This window comes from Melospiza melodia, chromosome 1 (genome assembly GCF_035770615.1).
Source record: "Melospiza melodia melodia isolate bMelMel2 chromosome 1, bMelMel2.pri, whole genome shotgun sequence".
In the NCBI taxonomy this organism is placed as follows: domain Eukaryota; kingdom Metazoa; phylum Chordata; class Aves; order Passeriformes; family Passerellidae; genus Melospiza; species Melospiza melodia.
In genome coordinates this window covers 126159869-126180289 of record NC_086194.1, presented here as the reverse complement: position 1 = coordinate 126180289, position 20421 = coordinate 126159869, and the positions used below count along the sequence as shown (strand labels likewise).

At 40.6% G+C, this 20421-nt stretch overlaps 1 protein-coding gene across 8 annotated transcripts in view; it reads right to left on the bottom strand.

The window, feature by feature from the left end:
• GREB1L (GREB1 like retinoic acid receptor coactivator) overlaps positions 1–20421 on the bottom strand; it is a 132034-nt gene that overhangs the window by 9549 nt on the left and 102064 nt on the right. For all 8 annotated transcript variants that reach the window (XM_063167269.1, XM_063167259.1, XM_063167306.1 and 5 more), the window contains 14 exons: positions 19019–19216; positions 17930–18110; positions 16291–16483; positions 14758–14891; positions 12393–12732; positions 9498–9613; positions 8865–9109; positions 7290–7852; positions 6740–6842; positions 3720–3875; positions 3371–3510; positions 1472–1633; positions 957–1161; positions 111–276 (listed from right to left, as the gene is read on the bottom strand). In XM_063167269.1, coding sequence (XP_063023339.1) covers positions 111–276; positions 957–1161; positions 1472–1633; positions 3371–3510; positions 3720–3875; positions 6740–6842; positions 7290–7852; positions 8865–9109; positions 9498–9613; positions 12393–12732; positions 14758–14891; positions 16291–16483; positions 17930–18110; positions 19019–19216 — 2902 coding nt within the window. The remainder of the gene's footprint in view (positions 1–110; positions 277–956; positions 1162–1471; positions 1634–3370; positions 3511–3719; positions 3876–6739; positions 6843–7289; positions 7853–8864; positions 9110–9497; positions 9614–12392; positions 12733–14757; positions 14892–16290; positions 16484–17929; positions 18111–19018; positions 19217–20421) is intronic.

The window sequence follows — 20421 nt, the reverse complement described above, 5'->3', positions numbered from 1 at the left end:
TTCCTACTGCTCTGATGCTGGCATCCCTGCCAGATGTTGGAGATGAGCCTTGGTCACAGATGTGCTGCTGGCAGTGCTGGAGCAAGGAGCCAGCGTGGGTGGGCACCAACCTGGACTGCTCGTGGGGGCTGTGCATGTTCCACAGGACACAGGAGTCGTCCATGACCACGATGAAGGGCCACACGCACTGGCGCTTCACTCCCAGCTCCTCCAAGCGGTTTCGCTCCAGTTCCAGGTTGTGGTAGGAAAGTTCCTTAATAAGAAACCTGGCAGCACCTGAGGAAATACCATAAAGATGATGTGCAGACATCTTTATTAGATTTTATCGCTCTTTCCAGAGAAAGGTAACACAAACATCTGCAGTCATTACCCTTTCTGAACTTAGTGCTCATATCACCTTAGTTTGAAAAGAAATCTGTATGTCCTTTTTCAGTGTGAATAAATCTAAAAGGCGGATTCCAAGAAGACTGGATGCTTTAAGACACTCTGCAGAACACAATTCTCTGGGTATTAATGAAGTAACTTGAACGAAGAAGGGGCTAAGATTCTAAAACTGAAGCTATGTAAAACTTCTTGCAGAATAAACTCAGCATCCACGAAAACAAATTCCAAAGTTCAAGACCCCAGTGTTCAGCTGCAGTTAATATTTACCTTCTGCTAACAAAAACATTGCAACTTGAATATGTGTAAAACATCTAGAATTTACACAGCAGGGTTGAGTAAAATGAGTGAATAAGGCCCATAAAACATCAGACTTTAAGCTGAGGAGGCAGTGATCCATGCAAACATATATTCCATGCCCCTGACAGCAGTTCTTCCACATTTTTGCACAGACATTGCTGCTGTTATCACAGCAGGTATGTGAGGAGCTGCTGCATTTCCTGCAACAGCATGATCCACATTGTCCAACACAGATTTTGGTACCTTCACAGCAATGCACTGATGGTGTCTCTTACCAACTCCAGCGTTGTTGAACATGCCTGGCAGGACAAGCATGATGTGGTTGGGCCAGTATTTTCGGTAAAGTGGCATTTCATACTCCTTGACTACCAGGAGGTGCAGGTGGCTGATGCCTTCCATGGCATGGTAGAGGTTCAAGAGCCCATGCTCATGACGCCCACTTGATGGGGTGAAGATAGGACTCTTGACTGCATTCAAATTCTGCCGGAACACAAGGTATTTTGGCAACATTAGGTAAAAAAGCAGGTTATTCCTGGTCGGGACTTCCATTTGTTTATTTTTTATACCAGATTTTAACATCACTGATTATTGCAACACATATGAACTGGACACTAGGAACAGAAAAACAGGATGTCTGCCGTCAAAAAACCCATTCTAAGGACAGTCAGGAAAGATTTACACAAAGGACTTTAAAACAAAAAGACAACAGAAAAACCTCCCCCCATTAATTTGCATATGTATTGCAAGCTGCCTTCGTGCAGCGGATGGGTGAGAGCAGCACAGAACACACCTTGTCAGAAACGAGTGGGAGTCGCATGCTTTCGAGATGTTTTCCCTGTTTGCTGAAGACAAAATGGTTCTCTTTGGACTTGGGGATTATAAAATGCAGCTGAACCTCTTCTCCCAGCATCGAGGATGAAAACGTGAATGCATGCAGAGTGGAGTCAGACACCTGAAGAAAAATAAGCAGCAAAAAGAGGTTTCCAAGCAGGTAATGCAGAAGGAGTATGTAAGGAGGAGAAGTTCTTTCAGTTCTTTCAGTACTGGTAGCCATCAGAGAAGAACATCCAAACCACTCTCTTTCAGTAATAATTTTTCTCACAATAAGGTACATTATTGAGGCCTTGCTATTAAAGGAATCAGCTTTCTGTACCAGTAATGGTCTTTGGCCAAACTGGACTCTTCTGAAGTCCATTTCAGCTAGGAATTATTTCTCAGTATTTACAAAGAGAAGTCAAATACACAGATACATACACACTCACACACACACAAATATGCACATCAGAAGAACTGTCCACATCAATTTACCTAGAAGATTCAAAGAGCAGTGCAGTATGTGGGGGTGCCTCCACAGCAGCATGCACTGTCATTCAGACCCCTCAGTAGGAGCACTCCTGTATTGGTGTCAGTATAGTATTCATCCTGTGGCAATACTCTCCTAAGTAGTAGTGTGACCAAAGCAGACCACACCATTAACAAGGCTATGAAGAATTTGGGTGAGTTTAAGTTTGCACAGCACTTCACTGAACCATGCAAGTGCATACAAATGCCTACACAGCTGATAGATTTCATCCTACAAAAGCATCTGTCTTACTACAAAGTCAAATCACTTACTCTTACCAATCAGCTTTCTATAATCTTTTGCTAAAAATTGAAATAATTAGCCTAAGATGGAAAATGCAAGTGACTTTATTTAGGTTGTGTTAAAGCATTTAAGAATCCCTCTCTCTTCATGTTCGCTATCCAGTGACTCCCCTTTGAAAGTGTAATTTTCCTGAGCTTAATTATCTTAATTCTATATACACAGCTTACACTGGCACATAGAAGTAGATGTTTATATTTATTAGTACTAGTTATGTTTAACCACATGCACAAAGAGAAGTGGAGGGAACAACAGATGTCCTTGGGGAGGATTTGCTTCTGTCAATGGACTTAATGAAGCATGAGGTTTAGATCAGACCTGCTGGTGCTGCTCTGAGGGAACTGGCATTGTGCACTGCCAGGTCGGGGTGTCTACACTGCCATATCTTAATAGCAAGCTGCTGGAAAACATTAGCAAGCAAGGAATGAATGAATGGAGATGAGAAACTTCCAGGTAAATTGCTGCTGGTGGTTAAGAAATAATGTGTGAGCTATTAACCAGGAATAATCTTACTTGCCAGTCTTCTGTGAGCATAACTGTTTGCTTTAGAAATGAAAGGATTTTTTAACTAAACAGATTAAAATGTTCATTTTGGTCCAGTGACTCATAAGCTACTGCTGAGAAGAATGCACAGTTACATACAAAGAAAGGAAGAAGGAGGTCTTGCCATCTCCCATCACAGGTGTGGATGGCTGGCATTTAGGTTAGACAAGCATTTCTCTTATTTTTTACAGTCTTCTCTGCTGAGACACTGGAAACCCTCTGGGCAGGCTGAATAATGCTTCGGCTTCAGAAAACTAATCACAATATTCACCCTTTGCCAGAGGCAGCTGCAGAGGAAAACTGCTCATGCAGAACGAGGCAGACACAGTTGATGCTCCTGGGTCTGTAGCTCAATATCTCCCCTGAGAATGGAAGAATTAAACAATTCCATCTGAGGCAAGGTGGATGAGTGGAAAGCATGAGTCCTGAGATGAGAGCAGTATGCCTGGAGAGACCACAATAAAAAACCAAGGATGCAGTTTCCCCTTGCACCTTGACACCAACCTGTGCAGCAGGATTAATGTCCATGTACTGATGGCACTGCTCACAGTGATGGAAGGTGTTGTAAGCTGCATATTTAGTCAGCATCATGGACACGGTCTCCCTTTTCTTAGGTTCTTCTGATTTTGTTTCTTTGCTTGCTTCTGTGCACAAAGAAAAGAAGTAACAGAAATTTTAGGAGCATTACAAAACAGAGATTGTGATCCTGGTAAAAAATGTGAAGAATACATAAATGTATTTTTTCAATTTCATTGTGGCGATTAAAGGTTCTTGTGAACTTGTGTTCAAATGAACCAATAAACACTGAATCTCTGTAGGAAAGTATTCCTTAAAAAGTCTACATTTTACTTACCTTGTTTCACTCTTGAGAGTTGCTCTGTGTACACAGGACTTATATTTCTGTACTTAGGGTCATGTACACTCAGGTCAAAAGATATTTTGCTGAAGATCTCAATGTCTGGCCAGTGGTCATTGCTAGACTGAGTAACTTCACTGTTTTCTGTATGATCTGCAACAACACACTTCAGGTAAGCAGAATCAGATACCCAAATGATGCTTATGTGGTGGTTGCTGCTTTACAGTTGCATTGGAACTCACACAGGCAAACATACACACACACAGAGCAACATCTCTGAACATCATAAATACTACCAGTGAAATTACAATCCACAAAGCCATTTCAAAGAAATGGCAATTTCTTAGAAACTGTGTGCAGGAGAAGAAGCTTCCTAAGTATCTTTCATGCTGCTGAGGTGTAATTCACTCTGGTTTAAGCTTAAAATGCTCAGATGAATGGTCCTATTTGTGCAGAAGGCACAGGTGTAGTAGTTTAGAGCCCCTCTGTGATGGAATGAAGAGCACTGGGTAAATGAGAAGCAAAAGTATCCAAAGGCAGAAGGATGAAAGCAAGGAAAGAGAGGCTGTGTATATTTATAGTAGCTGGTGGTACATGATAAAGGCAGTAGAAGAAATGCTCCTATTACAGAATAGGATGTGGCTAGGAAGGATCAAATGAAACTCTTCTGTACTGATCCAACAGACATAAGTCTAAAGTAGAAAATCACGTTTAAGCAATGGGAATGGTAGAAAACACTGGCCTAAGAAAACAGCTTTGGAGTGCAGCTTGAACATGAGTCAATTCAGATTAAAAGGAGATGGAAGAACACTTGAAAATAGGTGTGTAACTGAGGTTACTGATTTTAGAAAAGTGAATTCAGGGGAAATGAAGGTTGGGTCTACAGACAAGCACAGGCTCACCATACCCTGATGCAAGAGGAGAGACAGTAATCTAAAGAGCTCTGAGTCTATTACTTTGACCTGAATAATACGCAAAATTTGGAGAGGGTGAAAGAAGTAATTAAAGATGTTGAATTAAATGAAAAATGAGGTAAAATGAATATAGGTTGACTAAATAAATCCTGTGTTACTTTCATTATATGGCTATGAAATACCTATTCACTGAACAAAGGAAATGCAATGAATCTTATCCTTCTGGACTCAAGTACTTGGAATGATACTATAGGACAAATTATTAATGCAGCTGAAGAAAATGGAGAATGGTCTGTACATTGAAAGAGTTGACTAAATAAATAGAAGATGGCAGCATAAAACATTGTAAGGCAGGTGAGATTACCAGTGAAGTTAAAAGGTCAGTAGAGGGGCACATTGATTAATATTTTCACTATTCTCACCAGTTTAAACAAAAATTTGGTTTAAGTTTGCTGGTGGCACACTCCTAAGAGTCATTGTCAACATGGAAAAGGAATTGCTGGACAGAATTCAATGGCCTGAACAACTGTGACAACAAAAACTTGGTGATATTTAACAGAAAAATTGTGAGTCATATGTACATTAAAGGATTAATAACAAGCATTTCTGCAGCAGGTTGGGAGCACCTTGGTTGCAAATGACAGAGTTGCTGAGAAACCCTGGAGTACAAGCTAAGCATCAATGCCACTGAAAAGGGAGAATGGAAAAGACCATTCACAGGTTTCATCAATCATGGGGCTTTCAGTGGGGGCAGGGAAACACATGAGCTGTCATAGGCTGGGCTGGTTAAACATTCAGTTCTGCTCACCCATGCACCAGAAGAATAAATTGAAAATAGATGTGCAGGCCAGAGTACCAAACTGATAAGGAGAATGAAGAGCCTGTCATTTGTGAGAATCCTGTAAGAAGATCCAGACTACCTAGATGAATGCTGAAGGGGAAGTAAGATAGTTGCCTGACCACTCCAAAGAAACAAACCTCAAAGAAGAGAAAAAGTATTTTAATTTAAATTATTATGTTTATACATAATATCCTAAACAGAATGTGTATAAATGGGACAGAAACATATTTGGAGTGGAGAATAAAGTAGTATTAAAAATAATGAGAACACAAGGGCTCTGGAGAAGCATTCCAACAGAAGTAGTGGGAGCAAAAAAGCCACAACTAAAAACCCAACCAAACCCAAACTGCTCTTCTGCTGGAGTTCCATGCATTCCTGGCAGGGGTGTGACACATTGCCATGATCTCAACAGGCCAGTCAGCATGGTGCAGAACATCTCCTGCATTTTCACATTTCATCCCAAGTTTCTGAGGTACTTTAGTTCAAATAACAAGGGAATAACTGCCCCCAAAGCCCAAAATCAAAGGAAAATATATTTTTCCCTTTTCTCTTTTTCCTTTTTTGCATTAATAACACTGTAGAACAGAAATATTAGTCTTTTCAAAGGTCCAACAGCAACTACATTTTCAGAATGCCAGTCTAATGATCATAAGAATTATGTACCAGAACACCATGAAGAGGACTAATTTTTAAAAGGTTTTGCTTTTCTCAAGGCAAAGTCCTGCCATGGCAGTTAATGGATCTGCGAGATCTGACAAATGAGCACAAATCCAAAGAGGATCCCATTCCCCTTTATCCTCAGCATAAAACCTGCAAACTGCAGACAGGAGACAATCTTACTGAAAAAGGATACATAACTTCTAAATAAATATAAGTAATAGTTAGGTTTCAGCCAGGAACAAAATGTTCCTAAATGTCCTGTCTACTTAAAAGCAGACAGCACTTAAAAACCTGCAAGGAGAGAGAATATGGGCAGATGCTGCCCATTTACAGCTTTGTGCTCACTTTTGTTTGAGTTCTACACAGATGTATCAGCCTAAAATACATTTAATAATTCTCACATAAGCCCATCCTAAAGTCCACTTTTTTATCAATGTATACTGAAAAATATGCAGACACCTGGAGTCTAGCTACACACCAATGGAGAGGACATGTAGTAGGTGTAATTCATAGACTTTTAGTGAGCTTAAAAACTTCCTTGCCGACTAATACACAAGTAGGCTCTTTATGATACATCTTAAGAATACCTACTAAATACTTACTGGCATTAATCTCTTCCTCATCATACACATCCACTTCCAGCAACCGGATCAGCATGCGGAAGAGAATCCTTAGGAACTGCAAGTATGAACCAGTCTTTCCAACCTGAGCCAGAGATGGAAAAAAGTCTAAATGCCAACCCAAAGTTCTACAGTGGAAGTTTGGTAAATTTCAGATAAATGCCTCTGGGCTTACCCCAGAGCTCTGTGTTCAGCTCTGCCTGAAAACACTGCAAGATGTAATATTGCCCACTATACTGAAAACACTTTTACTAAATTGGTCTCTGAGCACAACCTGGTCACAGTCTGTGTCACTTTGGTATGCAGGGAGATCAGCAGTGATAATTGCTTCTCTCCTGATGACAATGTTATGCCCAGTGCCACCCACACGTGTTTCACTTAGGCTAAAACATGACATGAAGCATGACCCTTCCTCTCCTTACCACTTTCAGCATGGACTTGGCCTTAAAATTTGACTTTGATTTTTGACCTCAGAACACATCACTGCAAACTTGGCCCCCCTCAGACTGCTCAAAAGGCAGGAGGAACTTACTTGTGGTGGCCCTGTCAGAAGCAGCCTCCGGGGGTGGAAAGTCCTGGTGCCAGACGCCTCGGCCTGATTGCTGAAGTCCGCGTGGTGCTGCCGGGCCGTCGTCCACTGCCTGTAGTACAAGGACTGCTCCTCACTGCTCATGTCCTTGTGCAGCAGAGGCCTCAGGGAGCTCAGCCAAGACACGTCAGCGTGAGGCAGGAGGGAAGAGGAGGAAGGCAAGTTCCCATTTTTCTGTGAGCTCAGGAGGCAGTAGGCGGCTTTGGACAGGATGACGATGCGCGGCAGCGCCACACGGACAGCCCTGCTGTCCTTGGCTGACTGGGCAGGCCACTGGAAGGTCTGGGAGACTGAAGACAGCGAGGAGAGCTTGGGAGTGGTGCTGCTGGCCATCTGGTTACCCAGCGAGTCACATTCCTGTTTCAGGGTCTCTCTGGCTGTAAAGCTGGAGTAAGCTCCCTCGTCTACTGAGCTGTGTGCCACAGCCTGGAAGTTCAGGGATGGTGCCTGCTTCTGAGACTTGTCTGTGGCACTCGAGGAGCTCACACCATTGTCAGCCAGGGAGCCTGGGAAAACAAAACAGCAGGCAATGAAAAGTTACTGACTGATGAAAGAAGTCCATTAATTCATTTGATCTATGTAACAATCCTAATGCATAAACACTTCTGTTCAGTGAATGCTGCTGTGGCTTAGGTCAGTGTTTCACCATGTAAGAAGAAATAATTTACATCTGTCTGTCCCTTTGGCTGGAGAGGCAATGCCCTGCTGCAACAGGGGTCAGACTCCAAGTGTTCACTCCTCATCTCTGTATGCTAGTTATCATTTCCCATCTAGGATTTGGAATTTGATAATACAACGTTGTGAAAGTCAAGTTTAACAAACCACTGTATACACAGATCAATTGCATCTTCCTTTCTATGAAGAACAGAGCATTTATTTCACTGCAGCTTGGACATGAGCTGGGCTATGTCCCCTCCTCCCTACCTGTCAGGTTTAGTTAGTGTATGGGAAGACCTGGTGCATAGCAAAGACCCAGTTCAGCTGCCTTCATACCTCAGACTCATAGGGAAATAAAGGGAAGGAACCAGAAGTGTCTGCAGAAGGCAAAGAAGGGAAGGCTTGGTGGGAGGTGATGCCTGAAGAGGTAGGACAAGATCCAACCATTCTGTTGATCTTGATAAGGAGGCAGATATCCATCCTCATCCATAGGTATTCCCAGAGTTACACAGCATTTTTCTATTCCTAGAATTTTATACTAGCCCTTTTTGGTCTGATTTTTAAGATCTTTTCAGGATCCAAGCCAGCAACAAATGTGAAATGAAAGTTTAAAAATCAAAATCACAAAGGACGCTAAGCTATGGCACACCATCCCTTCCATGGAAACACCGTCTCCTTTTAGCAGTAGACAGCAAAATTGCTCACTGTGTGAAGAATCTGCAACTAACATTTCATTGTCTAGCCTGCAGCTGAATCCAGCTAAGCAACCCACATTTGAGAAAACATCTCACTGTTTGCATCCAGATTCCAGTGACTCAGGAATAAAGACTTGTTTTCCAGACCATCAGCAGGATAACTGACCTGAGGTTCCAGTGACAGCACTGCTGTTGCTCTGGGGCCGGTCCAAGTCTATCAGCAGCTCATCAGAGTCATTCTCGCTGCCATTTGCCTTCTCCTGCTCCTTCTCACTGAGGTCAAGAGCTACAATAGGCCCTCGAATTGCCTCCTTGGAGACGTAGCAGCATGCCAGGCCCACCTCTTGCTCTAAAGCAGTGCGAGTTAAGTAGCTGGAGTCAATCAGTCGAAGGTCACAGTATTTCAACGACCTAGGAAAGCCAACTCAAATGAAAAAAGAAGTTTTGTTTTCTCTGACTTTGAAGAAACACTCCCTATCTTTAATTGGTTACTAAATATTCAATTATTAATATTTATGTTAATATATTAATATGTTAATAAATTAACAATTTTATTAGCCCATACATATAAAATGATTTTAAAATATTTAGCACATAAGGTCTGCTCCTTCGTACTTTGCACAGACATTTACTGACCCACATGTGACCTTTCACAAACTGCACTTTCCATGCCTTTAAACAGTTTTAACTGAAGTCTACAAAAATACACTTCTTTTGTGAAAAGACAGCTAGATGGTATCAAACCCAACTTATCTGAACATGTTAGAGAGCAACCATATTGAAAGAGTAATAACAGCACCTGGGGAAAGTCTCTCCCAGAGGGTCTTTGCCAGTGAGAATAACAATGCAAGGTAGACCTTCCAGATCCTGATAGGTGCGAGGAATCCAGTCTTCCTGCTCATTGCCCCTCCAAGCCTGTGAACAGAGAATATTCCAGTCACACCTAAATGACATCTTCTAAATCTTCAGCTGTTTCCTTTTTTTCACCAGTTCCTGCTTTTGCTTTGTATACAGGGCTTGCTTACTCAAGGGCCAACAGGAAGGAGACCTTGGGTGCAGGCATGCATTTGTTTTCTGGTAGCCAACAGTTAGCCAAGCATTAAATGCAAAGAATAACAGGTGCATAGCATACATTATTCAATGCTGGAAATATTCACCATTAGTGTGGCCTGTCAGAGAAAAAAGCCATTGATGCGTTCAGTTTGCACAGATAAAAGATATTAATGTAAAGCTAAAGTAAGACTTTGAAGTGGAGTATGAAAATGGGACAATGAACCTTGTTTAATTATTTTATACAATGAAAGACTACGTGACAGAAACACATTTCACCTTTCCCTAGAGGTAATCCCCCCTAAAAGAACTCCTTACCCACAGTCTACCAAGGCCTGAGACCGCAAAACTGCACAATTTTCCCTTAGCACTGGAAAGGTTGGCAGCATCAGTCTCATGTCCTTATACCTTACAATTCCCCTGGTTCAGCAGAGCTTACTGAAAAAATTTATTTCTCCAATTAACTAGCAGTATCTAATAACTTGGGAAAGCAGCCTTGGCAGCAGAGAGAGAACTTCTGGCTCAAAAGGGTTAGTCCAGCTGTGTGTTCTTCTACCTCTCCACAGAACACAGTTTCTGTGAAAGCGCATGACTGGAAAGTGAGATAGGGGAAGACAATTTTGATTTTTCTTGATTTTCTTTTTGCTAGCATAAGAACCTAAAAATAATGAGTGTCTGGGGCTTTGAGATGTAAACTTGCATACAAAAGATATATTTCTTGACCATCTTTCTCAGGAAGGTCAGAGAGGTGCAACCCTCAGGGCGCCTCACTTCTGCATGTCTCCCAAACAGTTTGATTCTGGTTATACTTAAAGGGCATGCCATGTCAGCATCCCTGTCAGTGAAATAGTTATTTAAATTGTCTTCCATCTCTTGTTTTATTCTGTGGCTCTGACTCCCTGATGGAGAGGAATGACCTGTCTGGCTGGTCTGGCTGACCAGCAGGCTTGTCTGACAGAACAATGCAGCCACCAGCACTGCAGAGACAGCTGCCCACCCTCCCTGCCCTGCTGTGGCATCACACACCCTGCTAATGCCATCTGAGAGAGGGACTAAGTTAAGCCACACTTTTCAGCTGGGCTCACTAACACCTGTAAAGTTTCCTTCCCTGCCTCTGAAAATGGTCATGATGAGGTCTCATCCTTCCTGCAACCAAGAATATTTATTGGTGGCACCACATTTTGAGCCTCAGCCCTCAGTAGCCTCATATTGCTCTCTCCCCATACACACATCAAAAAAAGGGCTGGGATGCTTATAGTGAAAGCTCTCCACTGGCTCTAGTCCTGTAGTTTCAGTACTCCACCTAATGTCAGAACAAATGCCTAGCAGCATAGAGACTAAATCAAATTTGGCTGCAATAACCTAGGCTGATGAATTTCCCTTCATATGCATGGCTCAGATTTGAGGGCTTTTCTTCTAGTAAACTGCAAGAAAAGAAGAAAGAATCCTACAGCTCTGTTTAGTCCAAAAACGCATCTTATGTTTTGGAGAGAGGAAGAAGAATTATTTAGAAGGTTTTGCACTCTCTACCTGATAAAATTCCTCTATTCCAGACCAATGTCTACATGGATATCCACCTGCAACAGCTCCACAGTCGAGGCCTCATAGGCTGCTTCAGCAGTGTGTAAGGGCTGGACTCATTATGGCAAAGCACTATTAAGAAGCCCTCACAGGATTCAACTCAGAATTATTTAAGAGTGGGATTCATGCCTATCAAATAAAAACCACCAGCACAGAGCAGTTAATCTTACATGTCATTGTCTCATTTATGACTACGTTCTTCCCTGTCCTGCTGCACATAAAGTTTGAGAAGCAGGAGTCATAGCTTCTTTAAAGGACATTTTATCTGCTTTTGGCTGCAGGCAAGTTCTCTCAGACAGGCTCACAAAATTCCTTCCTCTTTTCTGTGGTTTTCATTTCTCTTTTCCGTGGTTTTGAATGCACTGTATAACTCATAGTAGAAGCAGAAAATTAGGCTCTCTGTGAGCAAAGATCAGGACAGATAACCAGTACTACTTTCAGGCTGATACCTAAGGCAGACAACCCATTGCCCCTTTGTTTGTGCCCCTCATGTAGTGAGGTCAATACATGAAGTGGGTTTGGCTACTTGAACCATGCTCTTGTAAATCCATGCAAAATTTTAGGCAGGTGCAGATATGCTAGGCATATATGCATGTAGCCTCTTCAGGCTTTCAGCATGCAGGGGTTGAGGAAAGAAATCTGTGACAAACAGCATACTTTACCAGTTATCAGAAGGGCAGAAGATGGATGAACAGAGCAGACAACAGATACACTAGACAGACAGATAAGTTGGTGGAAATAATTAGTTTGCCTACAGAGATCTGAGCTCTGCTTTTAGAGATGAACCCTATCTGATGCATGCTGTTATTCACCTTTAAGAAGTGAAATAACAGCTGGTGTTTGACTTCATGGACCAGTAACAATTCAGGTTTGCTCCAAGTCTCTCTACCTTTCATGCTCAAAGTACAGAAATGCATTCCAAGTGACAGATACAGAACACCTGCCCTTTCCCTATAGAATAATTCACCTATCAACACATGGGAATAACCACAGAACAGCTACAACAGCCAGACAACTACAGTGAGCACACAAACAAACAAACAAACATTCAGCTCCTGCTGACCTTGAGCCGTGTGACGAAGTGTTTGGCCACAGTGAGCTCCGAGGCAGGGTTCCCCAGGAGGATCTCAAAGCGATACTGCAGCCCCAGCTTGTCCCTGACTTCCTGCAGCCGCTCCTTGGCCAGCATGGCCAGCTGCACCGACGGCACCCGAATGACCAGCATGTGGCCACAGCCGTTCTTGTCCTTTCCTGGACTTGTGATGAGGTCGTCCATGATGCTGAGTGTTTCAGGTGTGCTGTGGTCCCTCAGAGAGGCCATGGTGGTCAGGGCCATCAGAGCTTGGGAATACTGCTGGATGAGCAGGTAGCAGCGGATCACCATGCTGTGCAGCCGCGGGTACCTTGGGGGACACACAGTTCTGATTTAGCACGTGCAAAATCACAACACTGTCTGAAAATCAGCCAAAATGCAGGACTGCATAGTGGAGAAGTGACTATTTTTTCCACTAGTGGTCAAAGAATGAAGTCTTCAATTTTCATGGACAAAAATTTTGAACAAAAATTCTCTGCATTTGGTCCAAGTCCTGAGCTCAAGTAACAGGAATTATAAACTTCTGTTACCCTCATCTAGTCCAACATTTCAGCTAAAGATTTTTGGCTTGATGGAGATAAGGAAACCTCAGATCCAATTTATTCCCAGAACACATGCTTATAATTGATTTGCTTTCCACAAGCTTTTTCTTCTACAAACTTGAGGACCATCATGGCTTCAAGTGGTTTGTGGGAGAAGTACTTCATCATATCACAACTCTCAATCTCTCATCCTATTGGATGTGCCAATAGGAATTGCTGGCTCTGAGCCAAATCTGAACTGCCATTTTGCCTTTTAACTTACATAGCCAACATCTTTGCTTCCTTTGCAGCTACATGCAGTGACAACAAATATGAAGTAAAATTTTAAGAGAAATAAAATTAAAACCTAGTAAAGGAAAAAAACCCACTCAATTTTGTGACATTTCCCATGAGCTCCATTGCCATCATAATACAGAAAAACACTACACTATTACGCCTTGAGTGCCAGTTTTGTGTCATATAAGTCCAAATAACTAAAATAACTAGAAGTTCCAAATTTCTCTGGTCTCTTTCTTGAGTAATCTAATAGACAACAAAAGAAAGTTTTGGGTTTGCGCTTAGCCAGTAGATGCAGTAGTTTGTTATGGATACCATAAGCCAGTCATTAAACCAGTATTTTTAAATACTTTTTCCTCTTCCTGCCATGAAAGTGCCCACTGCACTTCTGCTACTAAAACAAATGGAGCCTTTCTTATAATACAAAAATGTCAGCAATATTTTCAGCTTGTAAGGTTGAATGGCTCATCCACCTGGACAGTAGCCCAGTTTCTTGAAAACAGAGCCTAAACTGATTAACTGTCTCACACAAAAACATAGCCTGGCTCCAAGGCAGACAGGTTCACCCGCAATCAATTTCTAGTATTATCCTAATCTAGTATGATTATTTGCACATACATAAATCCTCCTTCATCATTCATCCCACTCGCACTTGAACAGACATAGAGTGATAGTGACCACTATCTCTTCCATTGGATTGGACCAGAAAGAAGAGGAGAAATCTAAGGAACTGACCTAATTATTATTGCCTATTTGTAGATAATAACAATATTAAGTATTTATTATGTACTTAATTATTAATGCTGCTGATTTAACACATTTTACATTGATTTTTACTTAATAAATACAGATGCATTTACAACTATTATATTGACCTAATTAAAACAGAAAACACAGTACTGAACACAGAACAATCCTGTTTTAGCAAATATGAAAATGTGAGACCTATTATTTGAAGTGCTATAAGGGATCTGTCCTGGTGATACGCACAGCAGATTAACTCCACATTGCTGGAAATGACAGTATTCCCCTCACTCCTGAAATGGGCACATTTAATTGTATCTTGGATATGTGCCATGAAAGTAGCTTTTTCAGGGAGCTACAGGGTACTAATAGGCCCTGAGCTGCAGGAACCAAAACCATGGCCAACTACTGAAATAACAAAATTGTTTTTGAAACACCCTCGCCACCAACAAGAGAGACACCAGAAGTGGTGAGGCATGAAACCTGTGCTACCTTCTGAGCTCAGTGAGGGCTGAGCCAAAAGAAGAGAGAAGCACGGCTGAGCCCAGCTTGCTGCTGAATGGGCCTGATCTCTTCTATAAACAAATGAAGGATATCCACTCCCTTCTTCAACTGCACTAAATTTGTTACAAAAATAAAATCGCACATACTTCATGTTTCCCAAGATCAACATCAAAGGTCATCATGTCTTCATTCCCCATAATGGGGCTCATAAAGATGTATCTTTAAGATCCCAACTGGGCAGAATCCCAAGTTTCCATGTTATTATTTACCTTTCTAAAAGCGTGTTGACCATTTTTTCAAAGGTTTCATCACATCTCAAAAGGGGACTTGTGACTCCCCACTGGAGGGATTTGCTGTATTCATTCAAACCAAAGTATAGCTTTTCTTCACTTGCTGCATCATCCTGTTTCATGCACAAACAGCAAAAATATAAGATATTCTAGAACAAATTTTTATTTCTTGTGTCATTTCAAAAAAATAAGTGAAAAGCACTTTCCCAACCAAAGAATCCTTTCTCTTTTTATCCATTCTCCCTAAGTGATGCTATTTTTTTGTTTCAACAAATACAATAAAATGTAAATTGTGTTTTTACTTAACTTACTATTTGTCAGGTCCTTACAAAATTTTCAGCATTACCTACTACCTGTGACTGCAGCGGGTTTCTAGAATTCTGCTAATTATTTTCTGATTCCCTATCTCTGGCTTTAAATCTATTGACAACTGTCATCTCATTTCTATTTAGAGTAGAACCTGAAAAGAGAAGGATTATTAATTTCCAAAGTTGTTCTTGATTGTCAGAGTCTACATGTTTTTCTAATGGAAACCACAAATTAGTAATTTTTTTTTGTTGGAATGTAAATCTGCATTCAGCTATCAGAAAGACAGAATATTTGTATTTCAAATTTCATGAGCCTTTGATAGAAACACAGCATGTTCTCCAGTGCATTTATATCAGCAGTAATCTCTAGGAATATAATTAACCACCTACAATATCCCTGCTTTTTTGTAGCTTATTTTTTTAATTAGGAGACTGAAAGTTGTTAATTCTTTTTTACTTTTGGGAAACAAAAAAATGTCTAGACCATTTTAGAAGGTCACCACATGGTTTATATTAACAATCAACCAAAAAGCAAACTTAGAATATTTATTCACTCTGTCATTTTAGATTAACTATTTTTTACAGCTCCCATTTTAAGACGCTTTGCAGAAACTAATGGTCCACTCAGCACAGTAAAGTCAAATCTGATATAAATACACCAAACAAGTAATTGGAGAAAATGCTATTTTTAGCAGGTTTATCCAAAACATCCTCAGAATCAGCTGGCTGAAATGATGGAAAAAGTTAATAGTGCAGAATATCCAACAGGATCTTTCCTCTGCACAATGATAGCATCTACTACACCAAAACTTGTTAACCTAGCACACAACTTTAATTAGGACTGGGAATGAAACGAACAGACTTGACAGGATATGTGAGGTATAACTTACAGTCAAAAGTCAGAGTGCTTGAAAAGGGAAAGCCAGCTCTGGAGCTTCATGGCACATCTACATAGCTTTGTCTGACCAGAGCACAGAAAGTGGATTCTCATCTTGCATGACTAGATAAGGAAACTGTTTAATTCCTGGTCCTAAATATCAGGTGCTACCTCTACCATCACTGTCTCAGGGCTGTCCATCTGGAATCTGAGAGAATAAACTCCAGCAGAGAAACAGCTCCCTCCCAACACACACATTTTCTAGACTCTGTTAGGCATGAATTCCACATTAAATTTCACAGTTAAAATTCACAGTTAAACACTTACCACAGTGTCAGACTGTATCCAATGTACCTCATTGCTAGAGCTGATCCGGGACTGCTGTGTTTGCAGGGCATAAGGGAAAGAGCTGACCTGAAGAACAAGGAGGTTGAACGCTTCAAGCACCTCCCTGCAATTAATAACTCTATCAGCCAGACCATGATTAGGCTCACCATGTGACAGGGAACTTGAAATGGCACTGCAGAAATAAGAATGCAAAGAATTGCCTTACAGACATTGTGAAATTCAATGGATTACTCTCTTCCTACAGAAAAATCTCTAAATTAACATGACCCAGAGAACCATGTTGTTTTTTTTTCAAAAATCTCTTTGGAAAGGTAAAAGACTTCAAAAAATGTTTGACTGTTCTCTGTGGGTAAACTTCGGGAAAAAAGGAAAAACAGCAAACACCTAAATAAAGGATCAAATCTGTTGACAGTGAGAAGGTGGATTAGTGTGACAATTTAAAAAAGCATAACATGGAGGAAACCAAAAATAAGCCAAAGATGATTAAACCCTTCTCATTAAGAAACACTGTTCCATGAGCTGTGGGGATAGGATATAGTAGCAATTTTATGAAATCCAGTGGCATTTCCAGTCTGAAATAACAAATTTCGAAAAGGCTGGGGAGCCTGAAAGTCTACTGATGTTCTGAGCTCCTGAAATTGCCTCTACTTCCATTATATATTCAGAAATTCCAAATTCAAAGTATAGCCAGGACAGTAAAAAAAAGTGAATGGGAAGACCAGGTAGAAATAATGTTGCTTTTTTCTCTTTTCAGCTGTCCTTCAAGGAGAGTATTTTGCTTATTATAGAACCATAGAATGGTCTGAGTTGAAAGGGACCTTAAAGACCATCTAGTTCAAACCCCTCTGCCATGGGAAGGGACACCTTTCACTATTTTTAATATGGAAAAAATCCCACAACTATATACTTCATGTTTAAACCACATATTCTCCTTTTTTACTCATATTTTTACACATATTCTCCGTGTTTACTCACGGAACAAGAACAGAATAATCAGCTTTACTTATTTCTTTCTTCTTTCAATATGAACTTGTGACTTGGTGTGAATAAATGTTTTTGCATGTGTGTACATGTTGTGTTTGGACCTAAAGCCAAATTCAATACAGCTGATTTTTTAAAATCCCTTTCTTACAGAAGCTATGGCATCTTTCTTATGATGATGACTTAAAATGTCTGTAAGCTTTCTCATATCACAAACAACACTATAACCAGGGATAAAAGCATGAATTAAAGCATGACTAGCTAGTGAGCATCGGATACATTTGGGTCTGAGCACAGAAAAAAGAATAATAATAAAAAAAAAAAGACAAGAATAACGAAGAAATTTGCAAAATCCAGCATTTTCCCCTAGATTTCAGCACCATAGCACACAACCCTAGAAAGAGTCCTGTTAGGCATCCAATAATCTGAAACTAGTCTCACCTACCTTCAGCTGAATCAGAATTAGGTAACAAACATCATGGGGAACCAAAAGAGATTCTTTCTGATTGTAAGGCACAAAATGCCTTAAAAACACCTAGGCAAAGTAATACGTGTCTAAGATGGTAAGTCTTCTGAAAAACCTAATGGGAAGATGCTGGGAGAGGGAGGTTTGCCTTCAGCAGATTGGAGCACCTACCTGGTTAAATCCACGTGGGCATTGTCATGAACCAGCACAAAGAGCGTGTAGGGGTTCTGCTTCACCCGCCTCATGAACACTTCAAATTTAGCTTGAATCTCATTGTCCAGCCGGACCACGTATTTCTCAGCTCTCTGATAGGCTGTCCCATTGTCTTCTAGGCCCAAGTCCACAAGCACACCTGTCAAAAAGGAGAATACAACAAAAATATTTTCCTTTGAGTGCATCCAAAAATGAAGGGTCAATGGGAAGTTGCCACTTGTCTGCCAAACCACTGATAGGCCCCAGCAGGAAGACGATTATCCAAATGCGATTTCTCTCACAATGGAAGCCAAAATGTGCTCCTTGGCTTCTGGATTTCCTCCAGAAAGTGCCTGAAAACTTCTGGCATTATAAAAAAGTGGGGGGAAAACATCAGGCCTCCACAAATATTTCCAAAGCAGCACTCAGTTGGTTACACTCCATGACTGATCCTAGGCCAAACTTGCCTACATAAAGCTAATATATTAATATTGTTTGAGCCAGAAAAAGTCACCCTGACCTTTCCTTTGCAAATATCACTAATTTATGTAAAATTGATTCTTCCTATTACCATATCATATCATATCAATCATATCCTATTGTATTGCATCGTATCATATCATATCATATCATATCATATCATATCATATCATATCATATCATATCATATCATATCATATCATATCATATCATATCATATCATATCATATCATACATCATATCATATCAATCATATCATACTTTTCATGCTCTGCTTCAATGTTTGTGTCAATACAACCAGTCTTTGTAAAAATATATTGCTGTCATATTCATATATTAGGCATGGTGCAATGCATACGACGTTGAATGCCATTTGAATTAAAGAAGCAAACTACTGTTAAATATTAGGTATTTTTAAGGGTCTTAATGATGTTGTAAATTTTTTTTTTTTTAAGAAGTACAATAAAAGACCAACTATGAGGACAAAAGATGTGCTGGAGCAGCTTACTTTTGCCCATACACCAGTAATGACGGAGTAAAATCCCATACTGGTGTTTATCAGCCTGTTTGCCCTCCCCTCCCTTTTACCTGATTGTCGAATCCGCTGAAGGGTCTGCTGCACCAGGACTTCCGAACGGGGCACGATAACGATGAAGTCCACCTTGCTGAAGTGGCCCAGATCCAGGCTCTGATTGCCACTGTCTGCTATAGCACAAACCTGGGACAAGAGCTTTCTGGCAACTGTGAGCTGTGGCTGGTAAATTTGGAAGGTATCAACATCCAAATCTAGAGTGTGTTTGTTTGAAAAAGAAAACAAAACACAGCAAGAAACATGTTTACTCTCCCACCCCCCCCAGCAAAACGTGACCCTCCAAACAGCCTACCCTCTATTATCAGGAAAAAAACATCACTCACCAGAATAAATCTCAACTCTCTGGAAAGTTTGGTCCAGATCACAAATGCCAACTTTCTTTCTTTGATAAAAATGTGGTAATATATCAGATGACTTCAATTACAGCACTGACCATTTTTTAATATGCCCTAAGCGTTTTAAGGATTTCTAACCCAAGGAAACCTCAGTGCCAACACAATGAAATGCATTCTGTTAAATGAACCAACACATACATAATATGCATGCACATACCTAGATATAGAAAAAGATGTGCATGTGCACCTTTAATAAAAAGCAGAGAGAGAGAGACGTACAAAGCTCTAATGTTCTCCTGAAACTCAGATTTATTTGGACTTTAAGAAAGTCAGTATCACACTAGATGCAGAGAACTGAGAGACTGACCAGAGCACTCATGTTTCCTCAAAATAAAAAGCATGTTCCATTTCAGTATTTCCATTAGGTAAATTCTATGTCCAACAATCCATGCTTCATTAACCACTTTTCAACTTGCAGATTACCAGATTAAATCTTAAAATGGTATTACAGTGCCACTTTTACTACTGTATTGGTTTTACACAAGGATGTGCTTTCATGTGTGCATATGCCCATGTGATTATCTCCTCTTCAAATATGCCTTAGTGTCCATTTCAGCAGGTCTGCTATGGAAGAAATGTCCCACTCACTGCCTAGGAGACTTACTACTTTATTATTTTTTTTTTTTATTCACGCAGTTTCTGAATAGCTTCAACCACTGTACAGCCACATGTTAAGGACAAAGCTAACTCAGAACAATTCTTTGAGAAAATATGAAGGTTTAAAAAAAAGTACACAGTAAGAAGAAAAAAAACCCCAGAATCTAAAGATCATTCTCCCTTCAAATTAATCCTCTGAGGAAGCTTGAGACTTGTACTTCTGAGGGTGCCAGAACAAAGTGCCTGGCAGCCCTTCTAGCTGGATCTCCTGATCCATGTGGAGACAATAAACCATTTCGCTTTCATGCAGATTTAATACCAAATAGATGAATTTAAGTTAACTAATATGAACCAATAGCATACCTTTCTTTCACAGAAAAAAGCTTTACTGGAGGTTGAATTTGCTT